Source organism: Limulus polyphemus, unplaced genomic scaffold (assembly GCF_000517525.1).
Source record: "Limulus polyphemus unplaced genomic scaffold, Limulus_polyphemus-2.1.2 Scaffold6340, whole genome shotgun sequence".
NCBI classification, from domain to species: domain Eukaryota; kingdom Metazoa; phylum Arthropoda; class Merostomata; order Xiphosura; family Limulidae; genus Limulus; species Limulus polyphemus.
The window spans coordinates 27,388-38,000 of NW_013671950.1; the positions used below are offsets into that span (position 1 = coordinate 27,388).

Genomic DNA, 10,613 nt, shown 5'->3' on the forward strand with positions numbered 1-10,613 from the left:
AAAGTTCGATCATGAGTAGTCATATTTAGGGATATTAAAGTACATTCATGAGTAGTCATATTTAGGGATATTAAAGTTCGATCATGAGTAGTCATATTTAGGGATATTAAAGTACATTCATGAGTAGTCGTATTTAGAGATATTAAAGTTCAATCATGAGTAGTCATATTTAGGGATATTAAAGTACATTCATGAGTAGTCATATTTAGGGATATTAAAGTACATTCATGAGTAGTCATATTTAGGGATATTAAAATACAGTCATGAGTAGTCATATTTAGGGATATTAAAGTTCAATCATGAGTAGTCATATTTAGGGATATTAAAATACATTCATGAGTAGTCATATTTAGAGATATTAAAATACAATCATAAGTGGTCATATTTAGAGATATTAAAGTTCCATCATGAGTAGTCATATTTAGGGTTACTAAAGTCCATGTGTTTTTAATATACAAATTATTTTAGCTGTTTCTCAAAATGTCTGTAGTAATTAGATAGACAAATAAATATACAGACAGACACTAAAATAGTTTGATTGATAGAAAGACAGATAAATATACAGACAGACAGCAATGGAAGGAAGAAGACTGGTAGACAAACAGTTAAACAGAAAGATAGCAAGGTAGCTAGACTAATAAATATACAGATAAATAAACAGACAAGCAACAAGTTACGTAGACTAATAGAAAGGCAGATAAGTAACACAAACAGATAGATATATAAGCTGCTTGTTAGACAGATACATAATCAAACAGACAGCAAGTAAGGTAGGCTGATAAACAGATAAATATATATAAAGATGGACAATTACAGAGTTAGAGAAAGAGATAAACAAATATAATATAGCTAGATAGATAGGTGAAATTAAATAAGTGGTGTTGAAAATTTAATATAAATAAGGAGTAAGGTTGTTTAATAAGTAGACCACTTCATAAGACATAGAAACATCGTTATCTGAAAGTTTCAATTCGTTTAGACCACTTCATAAGACATAGAAACATCGTTATATGAAGGTTTCCATTCGTTTAGACCACTTCATAAGACATAGAAACATCGTTATATGAAAGTTTCAATTCGTTTAGACCACTTCATAAGACATAGAAACATCGTTATCTGAAAGTTTCAATTCCTTTAGACATATAACGATGTTTCTATGTCTTATGAAGTGGCTAAACGAATTGAAACTTAAAACTTCATAAGACATAGAAACATCGTTATATGAAGGTTTCCATTCGTTTAGACCACTTCATAAAACATTGAAACGTCGTTATATGAAAGTTTCCATAAACTACCTTGTTCATTGTGAACCGATTTTTTTTAATTTTTTTTTGCATCAGAGCAGGTAATCTGAGATTTTTCCTTGTTTAAATAACATTGGTGACCTGAAAACCTTTTCTGTTATGGTATTGTTCGTGATAATAAGACTTCCTTGTTGCAACAGTTTTCGTGATCTGAAGCCTTTCGCTGCTATAGTAGTATTTGTTATGTGAAGGTTTTCCTTATAACAGTAGTGTTCTCTTAATAGTTACTATGTTTGATAAGACAAAATATATTTTACGTTGTGAACGATTGTCTGCATTTCATGTTGAAAATATATTGGTTCTGAGATATGAATTTCAAATATACTTTTCTATTTTGACCAATTACGTTCTGATAATTTTCCATTTTGACCAATTACGTTCTATTATTACTAGTTATTGACAAAAGACTCGATCGATCAAAGAAAATCCAGATCGCCCTGGAAGAGTGCTGTTAAGGACGTCTTTGATTATTTAGTAACTGCTTTTTTTAATCTATAAAACATACAGTTTGTAAAGCTCATTAAATGAAAGTTTCATTGGTCAGAGTGAAACTTTGGTCCAATGAGATATTCATCTTGAAGCCAAAGAAGCAGTAAACAACAAGATACAAATCGTAGAAGATTAAAATGAATCATTGTGTTTAAAAACTCCAGTGGTACAGAAAGATAACAACGAATTGAATGAGTAATTCCCCAAAAAATTAACTAACCAGCGGAATAACATTGAATAAGTGACTTTTTTTAGCTACTACGATACAGCGATTCACAAAGAAGGATATTATCAGATTCTCTCTAAAACACGTAGAAAAGTGTTCCATGTGATAAAATATCTTTAAACCCATTAGTTTGTGATATTTACAGACTTATTTATTATTATACTTTCAGTTTCTTGCCACCAGGGGATACTTAAAAGTTTCCTGCTTATTATTATGGGTTCCGTTTTTTGCCAGCAGGGGCACCTTTAAAAAAAGTTTAGTGTTTTAAGTTCAATTTGCAACTATCAGAGTTTAATATTATATGCTCATATTGCTGCTACCAGGGACCTCTGTCGGAAGGTTCGTGTAGCTAGAATTTATAATACATAAATCGTCTAACAGAACGCGACGAACACTATTCCTTGAATTATCGGTTTTAACAGCATATATACTTCTCCGTTCTCTAGGCCTTTTTTTCCAATGCAACACAAGCTGTTGATAATAGTGTTTAATAACTATTTCTTAGCACAAGATCCTCCATTCTGTATCCATTTCTTAATACACGTGAGCTTACTTTCTATATCTTAATAGAGCTCCTCCTTTTTAGTATTCATTTTTAATACAAGCTCCTCCTCTGTGTGTTCTTTACTGAAGAACAAGAAATGCAATCAATCACAATAGATTACACTATCGAGTTATTTTTCTGTTTAACAATTTCACTAGCCAATTCCTGTATGCAAAACAATGGAATGCATAATTATCAACTGCTACTTCCATCTGTTAACAAACTTATAGGTAACAACAACTATGTAGACATTAAAGAAACAGTTTAAATGTTATTGCATACTTACAGAAAGTCATAAGAAAATTTAATTTGACAACTTATCAAAAGAATACCATTCTACAGTTTGGGATAATCAGGTTAGAAATGTTCGAATTAGTCATCTCACGAGCGAAAAATAAACATTGGTTCTAAACTATCGCTTATTTTAACCCCTCTAGCTATTGCACGAGCACATCGTACACACTGCTTTCAATAACTGCCTTTAAGATAATGTGGGACAAATGGCTGGTAATACGTCACCCGCTTATTAGTTCATGCTATTTTGTGTTTAGTTTACTTTACTTTGTATAGATGGCGAGACGTCAGCAATATATTTTAGAACAAAACGAATTAACATAACGTAACGTTTTCAAACAACATTGGATCTATTGATCCATCTCGGCTGTTCCATCCTTTAAACTAAATTATTAAGAAACAATTTTTTTAATCTGAATTTCGGCCCTTATCATTCATATACTTATCAAGCTTTCTCTTAAACTCACTTAAATTTACTGCCTCTACAACATCCGAAGGCAATCCATTCCAAAGGTCAACCGCCTTGTTAGATAAATAAAACTATCTTAGCTGAAGATGACTCCTACTCTGCCAAAATTTATATTTGTGTGCCCTAGTCCTACTATTAAAAGAAAAAACAAGATGCATCAACACTACCAATTCTCTTTACAATCTTAAACACCTCAATCAGACACCCACCCCCAACTCTTCTTTTTCTTTCAAGAGAAAACAATTTGAGATATTTCAAGACCTCCTCCTCCTATGACAACCCCTCCACCCCAGGCATCATTCTAGTAACCCTTCTTTGTACCCTTTCCAACAATTCAATGTCCTTTCCAAGGTAAGGAGCCCAAGACTGAACACAATATTACAAATGTGGTCTATACAATGAAAGTATAACCTCTTTAGACTTGTATTCAACATTTCTGTAGATACAACCTAAAATCCTATTTGCTCTACCACTATCAACAGGACACTGTTTGGATGGCTTTAGAGACTGATCAACTAGTACACCAAGATCCCTTTCTTTCATAACACTGTTTAAGGTTATTCCCATCCAAATTATACTTATAACTCAAATTATGATAACCCACATGCATTATCTTGCATCTATTATACTCAAAACCCATCTGCCATTTATTTGTCCAACTCACTAAATGACCTAAATCCTTTTGTAAATAAACAGCATCTTCTTCACAGCTTGCAACACCCAAGACCTTAATATCATCTGCAAATTTAAGTAATTTATTGACCATTCATTCATCTATGTCATTGATGTAAATCAAAATGAACAAAGATCCTAAGACTGAGCCCTGAGGTACCCCACTTGTGAGATTATTCCAGTTTTACTGAACTCCATTTGTAATAACCCTCTGCTTTCTTTCATCCAGCCACTCTTCTATCCAATTACCTAATTTATCCCCCACACCTATAGAGATAATTTTTACAAGCTTTTTATGTGGCACCTTGTCACATGCTTTCTGAAAATCCAGATACACCAAATTTACACTCTTACCCTCATTTACCAAAACAGTAACCTTTTCAAAGAATATCAAATGATTTTTAAGGCAAGATTTTCCCTTAGTGAAACCATGTTGACTATCCAATAAAATTCTAAACTTTGTTAAATGACTTTCCAAAGCTTTTCCCACAACTGATGTAAGACTAATAGGTCTATAATTACTTGGACAATTTTTATCACCTTCCTTGAAAATAGGAGTTACATTAGCTAACTTCCAATCCTCTGGTACCTACCCATTATTCAAGAACTGAACAAAAAATAGTAGTAAGTGGCTAACATATCCAATCTTTAACATCCTTCAAAACCCTTGGGGAAATATTATCTGACCAGGACCCTTATCATTCTTTAAACTTCCCTATCTTTTCTTAACCAGCTCAGAATTAATGTAGTTATTTTGTTTCCATTTATCAACTGGTCAAGATGAGACATACTCCTTAAATCTTTGTTAGTAATAACCAAAAAAGAAACAAAATTTAATAACCCAGCCATCTCATAATCATCAGATTCAAGCCTTCCTTTATCATCCCTCAAAGGTCCTACCCTCATCCTAACATTTTGTTTACCTTTAATGTATTTAAAGTAATCCTTACTGTTAATTTATACATTTTCAGCCAACCTTTTTTCATACATCCTTTTTGATGTCCTAATTTCCTGTTTCACCAACTTTCTTTATCTTCTATAATTTTCTAAATCTCCCATCACACCAGTAAATATAAATTTATTAAATTTGTGATCTTTAATTTTATCTCTTATATCCTGGTTTTTACTTGTAGCTACCCTTTTCTTTCTAGAAAGAATGTTTACCTTGAATATATAAAGATCTATCTTTAAAAATTTTCCACATCTGATCAATCTCCAAATAATTCAGCTGTCCAATTCACAACAGATAATTCTTCTTGTATCCCTTCTAAATTTGCTTTTTTGAAATTTTTAATCAAAATATCATTATTCCTTATCTCCATATGCAGCAAAACATCAAACCTAATAGATCAATGATCACTTGCACCCAGATGTTCCCCAATTTCGACCCTCTTGATCATTTCTATATTTTAAGTTAACAATAAATCTAAAATAGCCTTGTTTCTAGTAGGTTCCTTGACTAATGGGTAAAGAAAGCCATCCTGAACAGTTTCCAAAAACCTTTCTCCCTCATGGTTTCACTCTAGAATTTTCCAATATATATATGCCTGAAATTAAAATCACCCATAATTATGACTTCATTAACAGCTGAAATCTTAATCTCATTGTAAAAAACTAGGACTAGACAGTGGTGAGAGCCAAGAAAAACTAAATGCACAAAGAATAAGAGGCAGAGAAAAGTTTAGCACAGGAAATGAAGTACTTTATAAGGACAGACATAACTGTTACTATTGTAATGCTAGAAGTATAAGAAATAAACTAGATAACTTCAGAGCACTGGTAGGAATGGAGGATTTTGATGTAATGGGAATAACTGAAACATGGTTAAACATAGATGATTTTCATGACAGAAATTTTTAGAAATACAGGGTTACAGGCTATGTAATAGGGATAGAATATTAGAGAGATGGGAGGGGAGGAGTGGCTTTATGTGTAAAATGTGAGTTATATCGTGTTGAAGTTGAGGATAGCAAGGAAATTGAATCCATTTGGGTTTCTATTAGTGGATATAAAGGGAAAAGGCTTTTAGTGGGAACTTGTTACAGACCACCAAATGATACTGATGAAATTAATGAGAAACAAAACTTGCCTTACAGCTGAGTTAATAGCCTTAGCAAACAAGCCAGTCCCTTCCATATTTAAATGTAAACCATCCATTCTGAAAAGCTCCCTTCTTCCACTGAACTGATCCCACAAGTTCAATCAGCCAATATGCTCATCCTTATATACTAACCTAAGCCTAGCATTTAGCCCTAGTGACCTACTTATAAACTTCATCCTCACAGTTAATTCTGGGCAGTATCCCTGAAAAAATTAAGTTATGACCGTTTTTTTTAAGTGCCTTTATCAACCTCTTGTACTTATTAATTGATTCTTCTGATCTACCTTTCACTACATCCTTAGCCCCTACATGCACAACAAAAACTGCATCTCTGCTAGCCCTCTTTGTTATATCTCCTGCTCTGTCAGTTATATCCTCTACCTGTGCCCCTAGTTAGCATAATCTAATTCTTTTCTTCCTATTTACCCCACAGACTATTCTATTCACATGTCTTGTCCAGGAATCACCTATAACTATAACCTCCTCATCATCCACATCCTTCTCTAACCCTTTTGTTTTCCTTCCCTCCAATAGTTCCTCATCTGCAGAAGCCAAGGGCTGAAATTTGTTGCTCAACAGAATAGCTTCATTATAACTAAATTCACTACTTTTAGCCCTAACAGTACTCCTTATAACTTTCTGAAAGTCATTGTTAGCTGATGTATTCCTTACATGTAAAAGCTTAAGCTCCTCTTGAAATCCTGCTGTCATTTACCACAGTTAAAACTTCTCTTTATCTATTGCCTCTACTTTAATTATGATAGCCTCAAACTTCTCCTCCAACCTACAAACTCAACATAACAATTGCACATCTTCATTGCTAGTTTCCTTAAAAGTACATTCCAGTCCCAAGTTCCCAAATAAAAACCCACTCATTGCACCCATTACACCTAACAAACTGTGAACGTTTAACTCCTACACTAGTCTTGACCACTGTATTTATACTTATGGCTTGAAAATAAATACTCAATACAAGTAGCTTATGATTAACACTGTTACTTTTAAGCCTAATGTTTAAGAACCAATTATATTAATTTTTTATCACTATTTGTCTTCACACTAAAGTAATAAAGTTTATCTTTAATTATATAGAACTTAATAATTTACCAGAACAATATATGTAATGTTAATAATAAAATGTATTTAGCCTGATTTATGTTATAACCTACCTACATCTGTAAGCTGAATCTAAACTAATGGATCTAAGTTCAAGTAAACAAGTTAATCCTTAAAACACCAAGAGACAACAGATAGTTGTTAGATTGTATTTATTTAATAAAACAATGTATTTATCCTGTTTTATGATATACCAGTGAGTTGAAATATACCTAAGACTAGAGTACCATTACAAGTTTAACATTGGAGTAATTTACACCACTCAAATTCAAAATTTGAATTTGAAAAAAGATTCAAGACAATTTAACCTCCTAATCTTCAACACGTGACAACAGAGAACAGTTGACATACAGTTGTTAAAAACAGGTAAAACTAATTAACAAAGAGTTGAAAATCAAGCACTTCTGACAGCTGATGCTTACTCCTGGCTCTGGTATTAAATGGGTCCACTGTGACATAAATTCTTCTTTGGTAGGACAACGTAAACCTCTTCCCCAGCAAGGCCAAGGAATAGCCCTCTTTATTGGCTCACTGTTCAAAGTATCCATACTGGTATGGAAATCTGTATATGTCAGAATGTCCTGGAATATTTTATTATCTTCTGCATTGTTCATCTTTGGTAGTATCTGCAGGGAAGAAATATATTTAAAATAAAATAACTTAAGCTATTGCATCATTACTCTATAACCCTGTTGGAGAGAGAGTAATAATTATTCCTATCATATAAACCATGTAGGTTCAGTGAGCTTTGTCTCTTTTTCTAGCACACCCACAATATAATGATGCAATAAATCCATGTCTATTTAAGTCAACAGTCAACCAGAGGTTTTTCATATAAATCATCTTTAATTTGGTATACACCAGAAGAAAAACTGCAAGTGGCAGTTGTGGAAGGAAAAGGTGACCATAGTCAGAGACGAATACAGTAAATGTAACATATGATTGATTCTGGGCAATTAATTCAATTAATTGATTACCTAAGAGCAGTGGTTACATTAGTGTCATGCAAAATAATTCTTTAATCAAAATTACAATTAAATCTACTAGCCTCAGGAAAATAAACAAATAATTGAAATTAGTGATTAAACATTTATTAATCAGAACCCCATGAATTCAACAGTACCTAAGTACTCATGTGTATACACTGATTCATCTATGTGACAAATTCAAACATCTTAATCATGCCTAGGAAAACTGATGGATAATTATGTTTTTTCATCAGATAAATTCTTTGCTGTCAGACAAGTAGATTGAAATGTGTGGACATGGTGCCAATGTTTTAAACAGTGCAACTTGTGGTTATACTGTTCAAAGCTACTGGCCTCACATTTCAATCCTTTACAGTACTGACTGTTGGTTGTAAGTTTTAAGTTTTTAATAAAAACTGTTCTTTCTTAGCTCTAGGCTATTCAGTAGCAGATGAGCTGTAAAATGAATTGCAAAGACAGACAGTTGGAATAGGTTCTCCTCTCTTTGATCCACTAACTAAACTGGGTTTAAGAATTATAAACTTACGTTTACACTCTGGAGAACAACAGGTCAAAAATCAACGTTTTAGTTTTAACCTTTGTAGAACAATGTAGAATGGCTATTTAAGATTATCACCAGATTTATCTATCTTTATTGAATTTTCATCTTAAAAATAAAATATTTTTGCAACAAACAAACACAAAGTTCTTAAGGTATGATAAAATCCTCAACTGTTTTATTTAACATTGGTCATCTAGTCAATTCATGACACAAGACACTTACAAGATCAAAGTCTTAATTTTAATAGTTATATATAGGACACTCATACAAACACTATTACTGGAAGACTAATAAGCTTGTTTCCCTATTATGTGACTGTAAACGTTAATCTTAGTGAATACAAAACTAACAACACAAGCCTTAAAATTAGGTTGACTAGTTAGTTAGTTAGTGTTACTGCTATTGCTATGGTTTGTGTTGCTACCTGAACAGAAAAAAATATGTTAACATTTTGTTGGTGTTTAAACATTGATAATTTAAGTATACTGGTCAAGTCAGAAAACCTTAAAGATTTACAAAGAACACTGATGCATCTTAGGCAAAATAAGGAAAACATCACCTTCAATCTAACCTGAAATGAAGTCCTGCAGTTTGCTAGTGAATAAGGATCGGTTCACTATAAACACATGCAACAGGTGGTAACCCTAACTACAACTTAGTTTCTCTACTATTATTAAAGATTATGTGCTTCAAGTTGAATAAATTATCATCTCACCATGCATTAGCAGTTTAAACAGGGTAATTTGTTATTGGTCATTTTCTACCATGTGATATTACATTATCAGTCAAATGTAAGAAGATGACTATGAAGAATGCACCATCTGTTGGTATGTTCCGATTTTATTATTCAAGTAAAATTGTGTTTTACTGTATTCCATGGTGTGTGTGTTTATATATAATTTGACGATTTTGATGACAGAAATTTCTTTGAAATACAGAGTTACAGGTTAATTAATAGGGATAGAATACTAAAGAGGGGGGGTGGCTTTATATGTAACATGCGAGTTACTGTTGAAGTTGAGGATATCAAGGAGATAAAATGCATTTGGGTTTATATTAGCGAATATAAAAGGAAAAGGCTTTTAGTGAGAATTTGCTACAGACCACCAAATGATACTGAGGAACTTTACATTGAGATTAAGATTTCAGGTGTTAATGAAGTCATAATTATTGGTGATTTTAATATCAGACAGATAGAGTCAAACCATGAGGGAGAAAGGTTTTTCAAAACTGTTCAAGATGATTTTCTTTACCAATTAGATATTTTAAATTTATTGTTAACTTCAAATATAGAAAGGATCGAGAGAGTGGAAACTGGGGAACATCTAGGTGCAAGTGATCATTGAACTATTAGGTTCGATTCAATGTTTTGCTGCACATGGAGATAAGGAATAATGATATTTTGGTTACAAATTTCAAAAATGCAAATTTTGAAATGATGCGACAAGAATTTCTTGTGAATTGGGGAGATGAGTTACTTGGAGATACTGATTAAACAAGGAAAATTTTTAAATATTCAAGATAAGCATATTACTTAAACAAAAAAAAAGTAGCTGCAAGTAACAAAATCAGGTTGGTTCACAAAGGGTATAAGAGATAAAATTATAGAAAAGCATCACAAATTTAAGAAATATAAATTGACTAGTAGGACTGGAGATTTTGAAGATTATAGAAGATCAAGAAAGTTGGTGAAACAGGAAATGTAGGACATAAAAAAAAATGTATGAAAAAAGGTTGGCTGAAAATGTATAAATTAACAGTAAGGATTACTTTAAATACATTAAGGGTAAATAAAATGTTAGGATGAGGGTAGGACCTTTGAGGGATGATAAAGGAAGGCTTGAATCTGATGATTATGGGATGGATGA

At 32.4% G+C, this 10,613-nt stretch overlaps 1 protein-coding gene across 1 annotated transcript in view; it reads right to left on the reverse strand.

Annotated features, from left to right (window-relative positions):
• Positions 1-10,613, reverse strand: part of LOC106473621 — a 48,647-nt gene that overhangs the window by 19,462 nt on the left and 18,572 nt on the right. The window contains exon 2 of the mRNA XM_022402030.1: positions 7,638-7,841. Within this exon, the coding sequence (XP_022257738.1) occupies positions 7,638-7,829 (192 nt within the window). The 5' untranslated portion in view covers positions 7,830-7,841. The remainder of the gene's footprint in view (positions 1-7,637; positions 7,842-10,613) is intronic.